Consider the following 20449-nt stretch of genomic DNA (forward strand, 5'->3'; position numbering starts at 1 on the left):
ATGGCCCAAGGACTGAACCCTTGGACATTCCAACATTTGCAGTCTGGAAAATTAAGAATTAGCATTTCTACCAATGAGGTAGAATAAATGCAGAGGCATCTGGAAAGAAGTGAAGAAAGTGTTTTGAGAAGGTGGAGATGATCAACTGTTTCGGATTCCTCTAGTAGGTCCTATTAGTCTGTTATCCAGTGATGCAAAATAACAGATTTCATTTCTTGTTCAAGGAAAGCCTATTGCTGACTTCAGAGTCTGGTAGTTCTCTTCCAAGCAGTGAATCAGGCACCTTTCATTTAACCAGTCTGTGGCTCCTTAGAAAACTCTTCTGAACTTTTAGAAAAAGTTTTAGATTTGGTAATGCATAATGACTTCTAGAAGGTAGAATGGAAGAGATTTTTGTGTTGTTGTGAGGTGAAAGATGGGGTCAGGCAGGGTTGTATAGATCTGTTTGGTGATGGGAATCTGGGTGATAAGGGGTGCTTTTAGAATTTTGGGCTTCTCCTAGTGGCTGATGTAAATGGAATATTAAAGGACATGAAATAATTAACCCCTGAGGTTTGCAAGACAGAATCAGGTGGCAAGGCTGTGATTATTAGGGGCTGGAGGAATGTGAGCTTTCCAGGATTGCTCAGGTAGTATACTTTTATTCTAGTTTTGTAATGTATGTATAAGTGTCAGGCACAGTTCTCTCACCATCTTAATAGATGTGCAAAATGTAGCTTTATTTTCTGTAGTAGAGTTACAGAACTTAATTTATCTTTGATTCTCAATTCTACTAAATTAAAGAAACGTATGCAAGGTTAACATACACATCTAAAGATATTTCCAGCATTCTACTTTCATTGCCCGAGAGAAGAAAAGATGCCACAGAACCCAGACAACAAAAATCAAATTCTCTTCTCAATATTACCCTCCTAACAACTGGAGAGACCCTGTGTTAACCTTGCATACGTTTCTTTAATTTAGTAGAATTGAGAATCAAAGATAAATTAAGTTCTGTAACTCTACTACAGAAAATAAAGCTACATTTTGCACATCTATTAAGATGGTGAGAGAACTGTGCCTGACACTTATACATACATTACAAAACTAGAATAAAAGTATACTACCTGAGCAATCCTGGAAAGCTCACATTCCTCCAGCCCCTAATAATCACAGCCTTGCCACCTGATTCTGTCTTGATTACATCAGTTAATCAGTCTCTTTTTCTCTCTGAGTATTTGAAACAGGTTTGAAGAAATGTAAATAATATATTCAGTAAAAACAATTAAGTATACAATTATGTACTTAATGAATACTTAAAATGATTATAGTTACATATATCAAATTAAATCACCAAACAAAAGAATAAACATTTTAGACCTGGAGTTTTTCTTTGGACTGCAAGGACCCTAACAAAGTAGTCAGGGATCAGAATTTATTTTTCCTGCTTTCTACTTAAAGGAAAAGGAATTATAAGCACATCAAATAAATGTGTTTCATAAATTTATGTAAGTCAAATCTAGGCTGTATACTGGGATCACATAATAGATTTAATTTACAACTCTAGTGTCAGCAATCAAATAAAATGATAAGAATGTTAAGTATTAGCCAGACAGCTCCTAATTGATCCCTTTGTTCTCTTCCTTTTCCAGTTAAATATTCTTTATGTTAATGTATGAATTTTCACTTCTAAACTCAGATTTTATTATACTTTTCTACTTAACGTTTTTCATTGTCTCTTAGTACCTTCATGATTAACTTTGTTTCTTAGCATGGTATTTAAGGTCCTTCACAACTAGACCTTATCTTACCTCTCTGGCCATCAAGGATACCCATTGCATCTTCTGTGCAGCATACTTCACTCACACTAAACTACTTGCAATGCACTCTGTGCATCTGTGCCTTTGTTCATGTTCTCTTTGTCAGCAATTCCTTCTTTAGTTGATTTAAGAATTCCTACTCAGTTCAACTCTATGTCACGTCCTTTGTGAAGACTCTCCTGCCAATACTTAGTCAGTCTTTTTGTGTTCCTAAAATATTTCACAGTGCAGCATTTATCATGTTTATATGATAATCCTAGTATTTAATTAAGTTAATATCTTCCCTTTACCTTATAAACTCTTGGAGAACAGGGATTATGTCATTTTTTTAAAAATTCACTACCGTAGTGCCCTGGATGTAGTAAATTGACACTGAATAAAATTTGGGACCTGGGCATGGTGAACTCACAACCTCTAATCCCAGTGCTTTGGAAAGGCAAGGTGGGAGGATCCTTTACAGCCTAGAGATTGAGGCAAGCTGGAGCCGCATAGTGAGACCTTGTCTCTACAAAAAAATTAAAACATCAGTCAGGCATGGTAGTACATGCCTGTAGTCCTACGTTTTTGGGAGGCTAATGCGGGAGAATCACTTGAACCCAGGAGTTTGGGGTTATAGTGAGTTGTGATAACACCACTGCACTGCAGTCTGGGCAACAGACTAAAACCTTACCTCTTTAAAAAAAAAAAAGTTTCCCTCCCTTCTTCCCTTTGTTCTCTTTCTCTTTCCAAAAACACGGAGGTGAACATTCAAATTTTAGTTGTGATCTGATTCATCAAAATTTATCATTTCTGCTTTTTCAGTTCTCTAGTTAGATTATCTTTAGTTTATCTCTGAACCATTTGATATGACTTTAAAGACCCACATTCAGGTAAGAACTTAACTGTAGGAAGGGACAGTGCATGGGGAGGCATGGGGGGGTGTTTGTGAATGGCTAACATCAAAGATTGACTCTCATAGTTCTACATAAAAATCAGCTTCATTGTTTTGTAGTCACACTTTGGATAATTGTGTCTTTTTAATGAACCTTAGTTTTAAGTGTAAAATATTAGAAAACAATGCTAGCCTGTTGTAACTATAAACAAAAAAAATGCCTCTTTCAACCTAAAAATTCTTATTGTTTCTCCAAGATCTCATGATACTATCTGGAAATGCTTTTGGCTCATTTACTACCCTGTGCTGTTATATCTGGTGGTGGTAGTGTTGGTTGTGGGTGTATACACACTAAGAAAGTTATGGACGTTCAAAGTTCTTTTTGTTGTTTGTTTGGTTTGATTTGTCTTGGAATTGAGGCCAGAGTGAAAGAATTTTAGTGGTCTCAATGGATCAATGTGGTAATCTATATATAACTTGAAGGGTAGATTCTAGAGACATTCATGTCTTTGCTTTGCTATTTATGACAAGACAGTATTATTCACTGTGGGCACCCCATTCCTCTCCCTCCCTCCCCTTGCTCATTCTTTCGCCTCCTTCTCCTTCCTTCCTTTCTCCCCCCCCCCATTTCTTTATTTCTCTTTTTTTCTTGACAGATATTAGAATCTCTGTCCTGCCCCATGGTTTTTGAGTAAGATTAAGGCAGCCTTTATTATTTATGTCCTGAAAATTGTGAATGAGAAAGTTAAAACCTAAGTAGCAGAAGTGATTTTAAGATCACATACCTTGAATTGGTAGAATTAAGAAAAAATGGGACCTAGATTTTCTGAATTACCCCCAGTCCATGCTTTTATTTAAATATACTAATCCCCCTAATGTCTGAAATTCTACCACAAAGAGTATTTTGTTTGTTTGTTTGTTTTTGCTGCTGCTGTTCGAATTTTAACTCTTAAAGCCATCTAACATGTATACGTAAGCTTCAAGACTGGGACTGTGTTCTGCTCACCATAGAATTCCCACTTCTTGACCTAAGTTCCAAAGGTAATAGGCACTTCACAAATCATTCTTGAATAATTTTTTGCATGTTGAAATTATGGAATATTTTAATTTTCCCTTCTGCCATTCTTCTTTCCTTTCTTCTTCTTTTTTGGTGAGCTACATTTTCTGATTTTTCTCCTATTAGCAGCTATAATAAAAGTATTTCAAAAAATATACCATATAGCAGGCACCACCCTTCATCTTAGTTTTTAATGATATTTTGTCAATAAGATAGTGAAATGTGATACTGAATATCATTCTTGGGTCAAGGTCTGATTTCTTTTCTGAGGGATTTGTTTTACTTCCTTCAAGTTCTTACCAGAAATCTAGAAAATATGCCCTTCTAGATAGTTTGGTGTTCACCAATTAGTCTTAGGCTTTCTGTAAAATTGTAATAAAAGAACTCCATTGCCCTGCTTCAGGTCCTACTGTTTCTGTCTTTCCCAATGCCTTGCAGCTTTTTCCTCTTTATCTCATAGGGAGCCTTGATTTCCCTATGGGTTCCTTTGGTGTGGTCATCTTCTCTATTTTCCTGTGGATAATTGAGTTTACACAACTTATTTTCTAGAGTCGTATTTTCTAAGGCAGTTACCCCTGGTATAATATTGCCTTGGCTATGAATACATGACTGAAATGTTCGATTTCTCATGAACGTAAAGGAGAAATAAAAGACACACTTTTCTTTTTGATGATTATTTTAAATTTCAAATAAACGTGAAACCATAAATTATAAATAGGTACCTCACACAAAGGTTACACAAAATGTCAAATGATACGCATTTAGGTAAATGTCAGTATGCTGTTAGGAAAAGATTTCAAGAAGGTGCAGTATGATTTGTTTTCTATTTAATGAGACATCAGTGGATTCTTGGATCAACCAATATTACTGAGCAAGACATTATACTAACTGCTACATGGAGTAAATAATAGACACATGAATTGTTCTTTCAGTGAAATGAATATGGTCTTGGTGTCAGCACTGTACTAAATCAAGTCCATAACATATGAATTGATTATTAGAAATTTTATTTTAAAAGGAAAATTGCTATAGGAAAATTTTATTAAAAATAATTATTCTATTAGAGGTTATCCTCCCTTATTGACTAAGTACTAAATCTAGCCTTTAGTGATAGCACCTCTTTCTTTAATGCTTTTACATAACAGAAGACATAAACTTGGAACAGAAAAACCTTAATTCTAAGAAGCACTTATTATGAAAACTGAATTAATACAACTGAACGAATTTTTTTTGACTTCTTAATATGTAACCTTGTTATTGTGAGAATCTTAAATTTCAAGAATATAAGACATTTGGTATCAAATGTCAATATTTGGTGCCTTTGGTTTATACATATTGTAGGGTATTTAAGAGTTACCATCTAACCATTGACATCATTACTTAAACCCTCAAAATAAGAACTGAAATTTTGACATACCAACTCTGAGTAGTTGTTACCAGAGTCCAGTTCAATCTGAGGAAGGAAAGGGATGTTTTGATATAAATCATTGATTGAAATATAGACTCAAAAATACAGTAACTTAATTATGTGACCTGGAGTGTCTAGCTTTATGCATTTGCATCCAGGTTTAGCTAATTGGTGATATGCTATTAAATATGTACATAAAGAATATTTCTCATTGGACCTGTAAAGTAGTAGGGAGCATAACCCAGAATGTGTCTTCAATGTCCAACTTATTAAGCACGACCCTTTATTGCTATACCATATCACTATGCTTTTGCTGTTCTCTGGAGAGACATGCATTCAAATGTTTATTATGATACCATGAAGAATTATATGTTATACAAAATTATATCAGAATTTTGCTAGGCTATAGAGGAAGGACCAAATCTAATTTTGGGAAATCAGTGATCATTTCTCTGAGGAAATGACATTTAAGGAAATGACATGTAAGGTAAAACTAAAACAATAGGCTGATTTTTAAAGGAAAGAAATGCAATTGTGTTTTAGATCTAGTAACCTTCAAGTTCTTTACATAAGTGATTAGCTAATTTTTTATCTTTATTCCTTGTATTTATAGTACCTTTCCAAACCATTATTTTATGTGTTACAACATTTACACTGAATAGTATTCTTGATATTAGATATAAGTATCATTAACATTTTGTACAGATCAGAAAACTGACACATTCGGTGATGAAATTGCTTTTCCCAAATTGTATGACAAGTAGCACAACTAAAACAATAACTTAAGTTGACATCAAGTATAATGCTTTTTCTTTGGTAGTACATCCCTAAGAAATAATTGTTGATACTATTTTAACCAATACAATTTGGGTCTCAAACTTACTTATTTTTTGCTGAAAACTAAATGTAAATAAGTTTGAAATTAGTCTACCATGTTAAGTGTAGGTTTTCTATAACTCCATTGCGAATGAATAAACTATTTGGGGTACCATGATCGTTAATAGTAATATTATACACTTATTTTTATATTTGATAGAACTAAAAGTCATTGTATGGAGATTGAATAATAGAAAAGGCAACATAGCATAGTAGTTAAAAGGATGAACTTAGCCTGGGCAACACAGCAAGACCTTGACTCTATAAAAAGTGAAAAAGTTAGTCAGGTGTGGTGGTATATCCCTATAGTCCCAGCTACTCAGGAGGTTGAGGAGGGTGGATCCTTTCATCACAGGAACTGGAGGCTGCAATGAGCTTTGGTTATGCCACTGCATTGCTATCTAGGTGACAGAGTAAGACCCTATAAGCAAAATCAATAAATAAGAAAAAAAGGATGGACTGTGGACTTCCTTGTTTTGCTACTTATCAGCTATGTGACTTATGATAAGTTATTTAGCCTCTTTGTGATCAGTTTTCTTATCTGAAAATGGTGAAAATAAGAGTCTAAATATAGTATATTTCTTGTGGAATTGTTATAAAGATTAATATTTATATAGCACTAAAAGCAATACCTGGCATGTAGTAAGTACAATATAGATTTTGTTTTTCAAATTTTTTATTTTAAAATTGTGGGGTACAATTCAGGGTTAGGTATACAAATATTCATTGTGCAGGAACCCTTGTTGATGAGGTGTGCCCCCCCTCCCCAGACAGTTTACCACCACTGCCAATCCCACCTCCCCCCCCACCACGCCCCCACAGTTTCTCGCTACTGTCATTTCTTTTCTTTTTGGTATTATGGTAGTTGTTCAAGGGTCCACTTATGAGTGAGAACATGCGGTGTTCAGTTCTTTGTTTCTGTGAAAGATCACTCAGTACTCATCCAGGTTGCTGCAAAATTCATGATTTTGTTCTTATTTATGGCTGCATAATATTCTTGTGTATATGTACCACATTTTTTTTTTTTTTTTTGAGTTGAAGTCTCACTCTGTCGCCCAGACTGGAGTGCAGTGGCTGCTCCCGGCCACTGCAGCCTCGACCTGCTGAGCTCCAGCGATCCTTCCACCTCAGCCTTCCAAGTAGCTGGAACTACATGCATGTGCTATCACGCTCATCTAATTTTTTGAATTATTGTAGAGATGAGGTCTCGCCACGTTGTCCAGGCGGGTCTCGAACCCGCGGGCTCAGGCAATCCACTCACCTCATCCTCCCAAAGCATGGGATTACAGGCTGAGCCATGGAGCCCGACTCACATTTTTTTTTTCATCCAGTCCTCTTTTGATGGGCAGCAGGTTGGTTCCATGTTCTTGCTATTGTGAACAATGTTGCGATAAACATACATGTGCAGTTATCTTTTTTATAGAGTGGTTTGAGTTCTTCCGGGTATATTCCCAGTAGTGGGATTGCAGGGTCATATGGAAGGTCGATTTCTAGAACTTTTAGGAATCACCACACTGTTTTCCACAGAGGCTGTACTAGTTTACACTCCCACCAACAGTGTAGAAGAGTTCCCTTTTCACCGCATCCTCTTCAGCATCTGTTGTTTTTTGTTATTGATGATGGCCATCCTGTTTGGAGTTAGGTGATATCTCAGTGTAGTTTTAATTTGTATTTCTTTGATGACTAGTGAGGCCGAACATTTTTTCATGTGTCTGTTGGCTGCTCGTATGTCTTCTTTTGAGAACTGTGTATTCATATCTTTTACCCACTTTGTAATGGGGCTGTTTGTTTTTTTCTTTTCAGCATGTTTGAGTTCCTTGAAGATCCTAGATGTTAGGCTTTTGTCAGACATAGAGTTGGCAAATATTTTTCCCAGTCTGTGGACTGTCTCCCTGCCCTCTTGATGGTTTCTTTGGCTTTGCAGAAGCTTGTCCGTTTGATAAGGTCCCACTTACTATCTTATCTCTTATGGCATGAGCACTTGGGGTTTTGATCAGGAATTGATTGCCAGTTCCAATTTCAGTAAGAGTGTCTCCTGTATTTTCTAAGGTTCTTATAGTTTGAGGTTTTACGTTTAGGTTTCTGATCCATTTAGAGTTGATTTTTGGGTATGGGGATAGGTAAGGGTCCTGTTTCAATCTTCTGCATGTAGTCAGCCAGATATCCCAGCACCATTTACTGATTAGGTTCTCCTCTCCCCAGTGGTTGGTGGTGGAGGCTTTTTCAAAAATGAGTTGGTTGAGAAATTGAGGTTTTGCTTCTGTAATCTCAATTCTATTCCATTGGTCTATATGCCTGTTCTTGTACCAATAACAGGCTGTTTTGATTATTATAGCTTTATAATAAAAGTTTAAAGTCTGGGAGTGTGATACCTCCTGCTTTGTTTTTTTGCTGAGGAGTGTTTTGGCTATTCATGGTCGTTTATGTTTTCATATGAATTTCTGAATTGTTTTTTCTGGGCCTGAGAAGAATGTTGCTGGTAATTTGATGGGTATTACATTAAATCTGTAGATTGCCTTAGGTAGAATGGACATCTTAACAACATTGATTCTTCCAATCCATGAGCATGGAATATTTTCTACTTGTTTATGTCATCTTTGATTTCTTTGAGCAGTGTTTTGTTGTTTTCATTGTACAGGTCTTTGACGTCTCTGGTTAGGAAGATGCCAAGGTATTTCATTTTTTGTGGCTATTGTGAATGGAATTGTGCTTTTTATTTGGGTTTCTGTTTGTTTATTATTGGTGTATAGAAATGTGATTGTCTTTTGCACATTTACTTTATACCTGAGACTTTGCCAGAGTCCTTTATTAGTGCAAGGAGGTTTTTGACAGATTCTCTTGGGTTTTCAAGGTATAGAATCATGTCATCTGCACAGAGGATAACTTGATTTCCTCTTTTCCTATTTGGATAACCTTATTGCCTTCTTTTCTCTGATTGCTCTTGCTAGAACTTCTAAAACTATGTTGAACAGGAGGGGTGATAGTGCGCATTGTTGTCTTGTTCCAGTTTCCAGGAGAAATGGTTCCAATTTTTGTCTGTTTAGTAGTATGCTGACTGTGGGTTTCTCATAGATGGCTCTTACTATTTTGAGGTATGTTCCATCTTTGCCTAGATGTTCGTTGATTTTTATCAAGAAGTGGTGCTGAATTTTATCAAAAGCTTTTTCTGCATCTAATGATATAATCATGTGGTTTTTATTGTAATGTCTGTTGATGTATTTAATTACGTTTATGGTCTTACAAATGTTGAACCAGCCTTGCATCCCAGGGATGAAGCCTACTTGGTCATGGTAGATGATTTTTGAGATGTGTTGTTGAATCCAGTTTGCTCGAATCTTGTTGAGAATTTTAGCATCTATGTTCATCAAGGATATTGACCTGTAGTTCTCTTTCTTTGTTGGTTCTTTACCTGGCTTGGGTATCAGTGTGATGTTAGCATCATAAAGTGTGTTGGGGAGAGTTCCTTCTTTCTCAGTCACCTGGAATACTTTTAGTAGGATTGATATCAGCTTCTCCTTGTGTGTTTTGTAGTATTCTGCTGGAAAGCCATCTAGTCCAGGGCTTTTTTTTTTTTGTAGGTAGTTTTCTTATGGCATAGTTAATTTCCTGGATTTTTATTGGTCTATATAAGGTCTTGATTTCTTCTTATTTCAATCTGGGGAGGTTGTGTGTTGTCAGAAAGTCCTCCATTTCCTTCAAGATTTCAGGTTTGTTTCCATACAGGTGTACATAGTAGTCTCTGATAATCTTTTGGATTTCTTCAGGGTCAGTTGTGACTTCATCGTTTGTGTTTCTGATTGAGTTTATTTGGGCTTTTTCTCTCTTTTTCTTGGTCAGTCTAGCTAGGGAATCATCAATCTTGTTTATCCTTTCAAAGAACCAGCTTTTTGTTTTGTTGATTTTTTTTGTATTATCTTTTTGTCTTCTATGTCCTGAATTTGGGCTTTTATTTTGGTGATCTGGATTCTTCTGCTGAAGTTAAGGTTTTGGTGGTCTTGCTTTTCCAGCTTCCTTAGGTGATTTTTTAGGCTGTTATAGTGTGTTCTTTCTATTTTCTTCATGTGTGTTTGTAGAGATACGAATTCCCCTCTTATTACTGCTTTCATGGCATCCCAGAGATTTTTGTCAATTGTTTCTTCATTTTCATTTGTTTCTAGGTATCTTTTAATCTCTGTTTTGATTTCCATGTTGACTCAGGAGTTGCTTAGCATCATGCTGTTTAGTGTCCCTGTCTTTGTGGGTTTGGGGGGAACTTTGTTGGTGTTGATACTTATTTTTATTCCACTGTAGTCTGAGAAGGTACATGGTAGAATTTTAATCTTATGAAATTTGTTTATGCTTGACTTATGGCCAAGGATGTGGTTCATCTTAGAGTATGTTCCATGTGGTGTTGAGTAGAATGTATATTCTGTGGTCGTTGGGTGAAGTATTCTGTAGGTATCAGTTAAGTTCATTTGGTCAAGGGTTACATAGAGGTTTTGAAACTCCTTGCTGACTTTTTGTCTCGATGATCTATCTGTCTAGGGTTGTTATTGGTGTATTAAAATCCCCAGGCATTATAGTGTTTGTGTCAATAGCTTTTTTAAGTTTGCCTAGAAGCTACTTTATGAAAGTTGGTGCTCCACTGTTGGGTGCATATTTGTATAGGATGGATATTTCTTGTTGATGGATTGAACCTTTTATCATTATATAGTGGCTTTCTGTATCTTTTAAAATTTTTGATACCTAAAGGGTATTTTGTCTGAAATTAAAATCGCAAGTCACACTTTCTTTTGTGTTCCGTTCCTCTGAAATTTTGCTTCCCATCCTCTTACTTTGAGTCTGTGTGTGTCCTTTCTGGTGAGATGAGTCTCTTGGAAACAATATATTGTTGCCTCATTTTATTTTATCCATTTTGCCATTCTGTGTCTTTTCAGTGGTGCATTTAGTCTGTTCACATTCAGGCTAATTATTGAAACGTGAGAGTTTATTCCTGTCATGAAGTTTTTTTAGAGTTGTGGTTGTTTCTTTTTGTTTGTTGTCTTTCTTTTGATTTTGGGGTTGATTCATGTGTGTTTTCTATCTTTTTCCTGCACTCTTATGAAGAACGTTGTTGTTCTTTTTTCCCTTTCTTCTGTGTTTAAAACTTTCTTAACTTTCTTGTAGAGCTGGTCTAGAGGCAGCGTAAGTACTTAGGGATTAAATGTCGGAAAGATTTTAATTCTCCCTCACTGATGAAGTTTAGCTTAGCTGGATAGATTATTATTGGTTGAAATTGTTTATCTTTGAGAACTTTGAAGATCGGGCTCCAAGCTCTCCTAGCCTGAAGTGTTTCTGTAGATAAATCTGCTGCTATTGTAATTGGTTTTCCCTGGTAGATATTCTGACGTTATTCTCTTACTGCCTTTAGGATTTTTTCTTGTATACCTACTTTGTTTAGATGAATTACTGTGTGTCTAGGAGTTGGTCTTCTCATTTGTTGTCTTGCAGGGCTTCTCTGAATCTCTTGTGTTTGAATGGTCACATCACTGATGAGATGAGGGAAGTTTTCTTGAATAATTTCATGGAATGCTTGTTACAGGGTAGTCTCTGTCTCTCTTACTACCTCAGGAAGTCCAATGACTCTTAGGTTCAGCCTCTTGAAATAATTGCTCATCTCTTGAAAGGTTTTGTTCTGGTTTTTTAAGCTTCTTTTCTATGTTTTTGACAGTTTCTGTTTGTTCTATATTTTGGTCCTCAAGCTCTGAGATTCTTTCTTCTGCTTGAATAATTCTGCTTTCCATGCTTATCAGTTTTTTATTTCATTCACAGTATTCTTTACTGCTATTATCTCAGTTATCAATTCCTTCCTATTTTACTCTTGTCTCCCCTCAATTCTTTTTATTCTCTCTATTAATATCTTGATATCTGGGTTTGTAGTTTGAGACCAGTCATTCTGTGGGCTCTTCAATGTTTGCATTCCGAAGTCTGTTTTCTCACTCTCTGGCCTCCCAGGGATCTGTGTGCCACCCATATTCTTCTTTTGGTTTTTCTTCATATGTTTAGATTTTCCTCCCTCCCCCCTTTCTTTAATTTTGTTGTTCAGGTATGGCAGGGTTACTTCTACTTCTATTTGCTCAGTCTCCTATTCTTGTGTGGATCCTCTGACTTTTTTCAGTTCTGAAGCTGGGCTGTTGGTTGGGTGCTATACTTTTGCAGTTCTGAGATTTAATTCAGGGGGAACTGTGATTCAAAATATAACTGTAGATCCCAGTATCCACTGACAGGTGTATGGGCACCCTGGAACTCACCTTCTACTGCCTTACAATCTGTCTATGCAGCAGGAGTATAGATTTGCTCCTTGGAAGCATAATGAGATAAGAACAAGGAAAATAATGGAAAAATGAAGGTGGAGAAGGTAAGAGGAAGATGGAGAGAGAGAAGAGTAAGAGGGAAAACAGACAGACATAACAAGTAACAAATGAAAAGAGACAGAAAAGATTTAAAAAAAAAAAACTAAAACATACAGATAATCCTAACACATAGTCCAACAAAAAGCTTCCTATTGATGTACTTTTCCCATCCACAAACAGGAAGTCTAAAGGATAGAGAAAGAAAATCAGTAAAATAACAGAAACAAAGCAAATACAAAAATGTTATCAAAACCAGAAAGAAAGAGAAGAAAAACTAAAACATAAAAACAAACAAAAATGAGGAAAACAGACAAAAAATGAAAATTAAAAAATGAAAACAAAGAATCAAATTCTCTCTGAGGTCGTTCCTGTAAGTCCAACATCCTTTCAGCTTTGGTCTTGAGCCCCTCTCCTCTGCTCTTAGCGCAGGCAGATAGGGTTGTGCACTGCTTGGGTTAGATGCCCCAAGCCAACTTTGGAAGGAGGGTGGATCAGATCTGGACTCACCCAGCTTGCAGCCTGTCAAGTCTGCTACTCAGATCTGACCTGTCTGTGTCTGATCCAGCATCTGAGAGGGGCTTCTTTCTCTCCCAGTTTGATGAGATCACCTTAGGTCCCAGTTTGGAGCCTGGGTGCAGCTGGGCTGGGCTGGGCTATTCAGATCTCTCCTTAGATCCCAAGTTGGAGGCTGGGAGGAGCTGGGCGGAGCTAGGTGGGGCAATGCAGGTCTCTGCCAGAAGGTGGAGGAGCTGTGCCCACGTTCCTGGGCAGCTGCATTGCCCTAGGGCAGCGGCAGCAGCACCAGGTGCCGCTGGCCTGCGTACCTACCATGACCCAAAGTATGTCTGTCTTGTCTGTAAAATATACCTAACTACAGAAATATTGTCATTTTGAAACATTCTTCTATTACCCTTTATGAAATGTGATGGATTGAAAGTTAGTATATTCAAAATAATATGGATTTACTCTTTGAATACCTGAGTATGTTTTTCATGAAAAAGTGTAACAGATTGTTTTTTATACTTACTTGAACAGCACTTTTAACCCACATGTAGATTTCAAAACCTCTAAATGTTTGATTCGATCATTAGAGAATACAGTATTTACAACAAATATGTGGCTATTTGGTTAGTGGTGACTGGAACTATTGTTTCACAGTTGTGTAATAGTGCCCACCCTGCTTGGTGATATTAGCATTTATTAGATCAATTTATTTTCAAATTTTAATAACAGTATCCATTTAGTACTACTATTTTGTATAAGTGGGTTTAACAATTTTTACCATAAGCTCACTATACCAAAAAAAGACACTGCATGTTTATAGCAGCAAAATGCCCAGAAGTTGATCAGTGGATAATGAAATCGTGGCATATATATACCATAGAATGCTATTTAGCCATAATAAAGAACAAAACAATGTGTTTTGCAGCAACTTGAATGGAATCGGAGATCATCATCCTAATGAAGTAATGCAGAAATAGTAAACTAAATACCATATATTCTAACTTGTAAATTAGAGCTAAGTTAAAGGTCTGCAAAGGCATATATAATGGTATAGTGGACACTGGAGACTCAGATAGGGGAATATGGGAAAGAAAAGTCACCAACGGGTACAGTGTGCACTAATGGGGGTGATGGGTACACTTAAAGTCCAGACTTCTTCACAAAGCAGCCATGTAACTGAAAACCATTTGTACCCCTGAAGCTACTGGAAAAACAAAATAAAATATATATACACACACATGTATTTATGAATGAAAATAAAATGGAGAACAGGGGAAAAAATTAGACCATAAGTGACTTTCATGGAAACTTTTACTAGTCATTGTTTCAAAGAATTTTAAAATTTGGTCTACATTTTGAGCCATTTACTTAAATTGGTAGAATTCTACAGCAATTTTACTTAACCATTTTCTTCTGACAACTACTAATGTACAAAAGAAAGGCAAAGTAGTTCAAATAAGTACAAAATTAAATTGGTATGTATGTTTAAAAAGTTATAACAGGTCATTTATTTTTATAAAACTATTAACTTGGCAATATACATAGTGAAGAGTTAAGTACCCACCTCTTACTTATTCATCTTCATTTCTGTTTTATTTTCCTGAGAGATTGCTTCTGTCAAAGGCTTGCTTTCTTGGTCTTTCTATAACATTTTTTGTGTATGGGAAGATACTCATACATACTCAAAGTTACACACTGTTTCCAAAACATATTTGGATTATACCACAAATATATTTTAGTTTTTACACTTCATGTTATCAAAAATTTGCTCTGTCATACCTTCAACTGTACTTCATCTTTAAATTGTTAGATTATAATCTTTATTTCAAGTATTCAAAAATTAATCTAACCATTTCCTTTTTAATGGACAAATTGTTTAACTTTTTTCCTCCCCTTTCCTTCTTCTTGCCTTCCCCTTTCCTCCTTTGTACACCTTTCCTTCTTTTCTTTGCTATTACAAATAGTGCTGCTGATGCTGAGCATCTTTTGTAAGTTTTGTGCGTGCACTCTCGCATGTTGTAGTGTTTCTATAGCATAGATTCTTAAAAATTGGATTATTCCATAGAGTGTGCATGTTTAACTTTTTTCAAATTCAATAAAATTTTGTTTTTGTTTTTACTTTTCTATTTTTTAAATTCAAGGGGCACATGTGCAAGTTTGTTACTTATGTATATTGTGTGATGCCATCACCTATGTGGTAGGCATCATACCCAATGGGTAGGGTAGTTTTTCAAACCCTTTGCTCCCTCCCTTATTTTCCCAATAAAGAGTCTCCAATATCTGCTTTTCCCTTCTTTATGCCTTGTGTATTCAGAATTTACCTCTCACTTATAAATCAGAGCATGTCTTATTCGGTTTTCTGTTTCTGTGATAATTCACTTAGAATGATGGTCTCCAGCTGTGTCCATGTTGCTGCAAAGGACATAATTTCATTCTCTTTTGTGGCAGCATAGTATTCCATTGTGTATTTGTACAACATTTTCTTTATTTAGTACACTACTGATTAGCACCTAGGTTGGGTTCATGTTTTTGCTATTATAGATAGTACTGCAATAAACATACACATGCAGGTGTCTTTTTGACAGAATGATTTATGCTCCTTTTTTGGATATTTACCCAGTAGTGGGTTTGCTGGGTCAAATGTAAATCTGTTTTTCGTTTTTTAATAAATTCCCAAACTGCTTTCCAGAAAGGTTGAACTAGTTTGCATTCCCACCAAAAGTGCATGTGCATTCCCTTTTCTCTGCAACCTTGCCAACCTCTGTTGTTTTTTGACTTTTTAATAATAGTCATTCTGACTTGTGTGAGATCGTGTCCCATTGTGGCTTTGATTTGCATTTCTCTAATTATTAGCAATGTTGAACATTTTTTCATGTGTGTGTTGGTCCCTTGTATGTCTTCCTTTGAGAAGTGTCTGTTCATATCCTTTGCCCATTTTTTAATGGGGCTGTTTTTTTTCCTCTTGATTCATTTGAGTTCTTTATAGATGCTGGATATTATTTTTTTTGTTGGATGCGTACTTTGCAAATATTTTCTCCTATCCTATAGGCTGTCTCTTTACTCTGTTAATGGTTTTTTGTTGTTATTTTGCTGCCTAGATGCTCTTTAGTTTGATTATGCCCCACTTGTCAATTTTGGTTTTTGCTGCGTTTGGTTTTGAGGTCTTAATCATGAATTAATTGCATAGACGATGTCCAGAAGAGTGTTTCCTAGGCTTACTTCCAGGATTTTTATAGTCTGAGGTCTTATGTTTAAGTCACTAATCCATCTTGAGTTAGTTTTTATATATGGTGAGAAGAAGAGGTCTAGCTTTATTCTTCTGCTTATGGTTAGCCAGTTTTTCCAGAACCATATGTTAAATAGGGTATCCTTTCCCCAGTGCATTTTATTCGATATTTCAATAAGTAGAACTTTGCCATCATTTCACAAGTCCACCTTCTAGTCACCAATCCCTGACAACAGTAATGAATGCTCTCCTGATATCTAACAAATTAGGTTTGCTTACCTTTGAATAGTTACAAAAATCAGTAATTCTACAAGATAAAAAGATCTAGCCGGGCTCGGTGGCTCAGCCTGTAATCCCGCACCTTTGAGAGGCTGAGGTGAGTGGATTGCCTGAGCCTGCGGGATTGAGACCCGCCTGGGCAACGAGACCTCATCTCTACAATAAATCAAAAAATCAGCCAGGCGTGGTAGCGCATGCCTGTAATTCTAGCTGCTCGGAAGGTTGAGGCGGAAGGATTGCTGGAGCCCAGCAGGTCGAGGTTGCGTGGCCAGGAGCGGCCACTGCACTCCAGTCTGGGCGACAGAGTGAGACTCCAACTCAAAAAAAAAAAAAAAAGATCTAATATGACATTTTATAATAACATACAGAAGTAATAGTTTTAAACAAGAAATCATCTTGAAACAATTTTTGGTAGATTTTTGTGAAATTATAAAGTATGTTTCTGTTAAATAATCAGCTATTATTATACTTAGAATCCCGACCGTTGTCAGTTCCTGTGAAAGCCATGTTGAATATATATGAAAGCTGCAGAAGCCCTGAAGAAAGAATGAAAGAGTTTATTGGAATAGTATGGAATGCAGTGAAGCATCTCACACTACAGGTAAAATACAATTAGAAATATAACGGCTCTAATTTCTATAATCCTTCTCATTTTTCAGCATTTTTTTCCATAGTTTAAAAAAATTTTTAATTCTAAAGATGTGGGTTACAGTTCAGGGTTAGGTATATAAATATTCATTATGCTGGAACCCTTGTTGATGAGGTGTGCCCTCCCCCAGGCAGTTTCCCACTGCTGCGAATCCTGCCCCCCACCCCCCGGCAGTTTTCCACTACTGCCAATCCCTTTCTTTTAGTGTTATGATAATTGTTCAAGGTCTGCTTATGAGTGAGAACATGTGGTACTTAGTTCTTTGTTTCTGTGATTGATCACTCAGTATTATAGACTCTAAGTCCATCCAAGTTGCTGTGAAGTTCTTAATTTTGTCCACCTTTATGACTGCGTAATATTCTATCAGGTATACACACACACACACACACACACACACACACACACACACACACCATATTTTTTTTTATTCAGTCCTCTTTCAATGGGCAGCACTGTTGGTTCCATGTTTTAGCTATTGTGAATAATGCTGCAGTAAACATGCATGTGCAGGTACTTTTTTCCTAGAGTAATTTGAGTTTCTCAGGGTATATTCCCATAGGGGGATTATGGGGTCATATGGAAGGTCATATCGACTTTTAGATCTTTTAGGAATGGCCAAACTGTTTTCCACAGAGGTTGTACTAGTTTACACTCCCAACAATACTCTGGAAGCATTCTCTTTTCCCCGCATCCTCTCCAGCATCTGTTGTTTTTTGAGTTACTGATGGTGGCCATCCTGACTGGAGTTAGGTGGTATCTCAGTGTGGTTTTAATTTGCATTTCTTTGATGATGTTTGAGGGTGAGCATTTTTTCATGTATCTATTGGCTACTCATATATCTTCTTTTGAGAAGTGCCTATTCATATCTTTTGCCCACTTAGTAATGGGGCTGTTTGTTTTTTTCTTTTTGGCAAGTTTGAGTTCTTTGTAGATCTTAGATGTTAGGTCTTTGACAAAGTCTCAGGGTATGAATAAATGTGCAAAAGATTCTTGCATTCCTATACATCAGCAATAAACAAACAGAAACCCAAATAAAAAGCACAAACCCATTCACAATAGCCACAAAAAAATGAAATACCTTGGCTTCTTTCTAACCAGAGAAGTCAAAGGCCTTTGAATGAAAACTCCAAAACTGCTCAAAGAAATCAAAGATGACACAAACAAAATAGAAAATATTCCATGCTCGTGGATTAGAAGAATCAACATTGTTAAGATGTCCATCCTATCCAAGGCAATCTACAGATTTAACATAATATCCATTAAATTACCAGCAACATTCTTCTCAGTTCTAGAAACAACAATAGAGGAATTCATATGGAAACATAATCACAAATAACCAAAACAATCCTGGGGGGGGGGGCGGGGAGGGGGGCAAAGCAGAAAATATCACACTCTGACTTCAAACTTTATTATACAACTACAATGATCAAAACAGCCTGGTATTGGTGCAAGAACAGGCATATAGACCAATGGAACAGGATAGAGATTCCAGAAGCAAAACCTCAATCTCAACCAATTCATCTTAAGCCTCCACCCTCAACCATTGGGAAGAGGAGAACCTAGTCAGTAAATGGTGCTGGGAAAACTGGCTGACCACATGCAGAAGATTAAAACAAGACCCCTACCCATCACCATACACAAAAATCAACACTAAATGAATCAAAGACATAAATGTAAAACCTCAAACTATAAGAACCTTAGAAAATGCAAGAGACGCCCTTATGAAAATTGGAACTGGCAATGAATTCCTTATCAAAAACCCAAGTGCCCATGCCATAAGAGATAATATAGACAAGTGGGACCTCATCAAACTGACACGCTTTGCAAAGCCAAAGAAATCATCAAGAGAGTGAGGAGACAGCCCACAGCCTTGTTAATATTAGTAAAAATTTTCCCACAAGTAGCATGTATACTATCTTGTTTTCATAACTTTGTTGTGAAAATAATTGGTGTATTGTCTTTTTAATGAACATAATGATATGAAACATGTTCTTCCTGATAGTAATCAAAATATACACAATTCGAGATGTTCTTTGAATTTAAAAAATGTTACTTTATTATACTCTTTCCTTCCTTCTTTCTTCGTTTCTCTCATTCCTTCTTTCTTTTCTTTCCTTTTTTTTGAGAAAGCAGGATTTTTTGAGAGGACAGAAAAGCTCCCAAAGTGGGAGGGATGCTGAGGGGGTTTCCCCTTTCTTTTCTCTTCTCTTCTTCTTTTCTTTTCTTTCGTCTCACTCTGTCATTCATGCTGGAGTACAGTGGCATACTCACAACTATTGCAGCCTTGACCTACTGGGCTCAGGTGATCTTTCCACCTCAGCATTTCCAAGTAGCTCGAACTACAGGTGTGCGCCACTGTGCCTGGCTAATTTATTTGATTTCTGTTGTACAGACCAGGTCTCGATAAGTTGTCCATACTAGTATCAGGCAATCTTCTCGTCTCCACCTCCCAAAGTGCTGGGATTACAGGTGTGACCCACCATGCCAGACTGTTCCTTTTAAGAATTATTTACAAAATTTTGCATGCTTAATGTTCATATAGATCATATTCTTATCTCAGTACTGAAAAAATTGAGTTGAAATGAAATTAATGTAAAAGAGTTATGTAATTATTTTCCCCATCTAATTACTAATTAAATATGAAAATTATAGCTATTTCCTTACTTTATTGTTATCAATTTTTTTCTTATTTTTCACTTTTAAATGCACATAGTTTGATCAAATTTAATTACCTTCCTTCCTAGATCATGTTTAAACTATGAAAATATATAGTTAGTTGCTTATCTGATCAGCTAACAGTTATAAATTTTAGTTTTGTATAGGTTTTTTTCTGTGAGCAACATATGAAAGACTGATACCATAGGTTTCTTACAGAATGTTATGTGTACTAGACAGTAATATCTAAGCTCTAGATCCTTTCCCTTCTACTTAAGATATAAAAAGTTGTAAGATAAAGTCACTTAGCCGGGCTTGGTGGCTCAGCCTGTAATCCCGCGCCTTTGGGAGGCTGAGGTGAGTGGATTGCCTGAGCCCGCGGGTTCGAGACCCGGCTGGGCAGCGAGACCTCATCTCTACAAAAATCAGCCGGGCGTGGTAGCACATGCCTGTAGTTCCGGCTGCTTGGAAGGCTGAGGCGGAAGGATAGCCTGAGCACAGCAGGTCGAAGCTGCTGTGGCAGGAGTGTGCCACTGCTCTCCAGTCTGGGTGACAGAGTGAGACTCCAACTCAAAAAAATGCTTTGGAAAGTAAGAACTGGTTAGGCCCAATAAAAGAAAAACAGTATACTAAATTATTATATATATATATTTGTATGCTATGGTAGATAGGTAATATACATATACAAACATATACCCACACACATATATATTTATTATATCTAATCCTTAATAAAATTTTCCTCCCTCCCTCC

General features: G+C 36.5%; 1 protein-coding gene across 1 annotated transcript in view; it reads left to right on the forward strand.

The window, feature by feature from the left end:
- The window catches only part of LOC103270940 (vacuolar protein sorting-associated protein 13B-like), a gene marked incomplete at both ends in the record, with an annotated part of 143355 nt that overhangs the window by 68449 nt on the left and 54457 nt on the right, over positions 1-20449 (forward strand). The window contains one exon of the mRNA XM_008068434.1: positions 16865-16992. Coding sequence (XP_008066625.1) covers positions 16865-16992 — 128 coding nt within the window. The remainder of the gene's footprint in view (positions 1-16864; positions 16993-20449) is intronic.

This window comes from Carlito syrichta, unplaced genomic scaffold (assembly GCF_000164805.1).
Source record: "Carlito syrichta isolate Samal-C Ts95f unplaced genomic scaffold, Tarsius_syrichta-2.0.1 Scaffold108659, whole genome shotgun sequence".
In the NCBI taxonomy this organism is placed as follows: domain Eukaryota; kingdom Metazoa; phylum Chordata; class Mammalia; order Primates; family Tarsiidae; genus Carlito; species Carlito syrichta.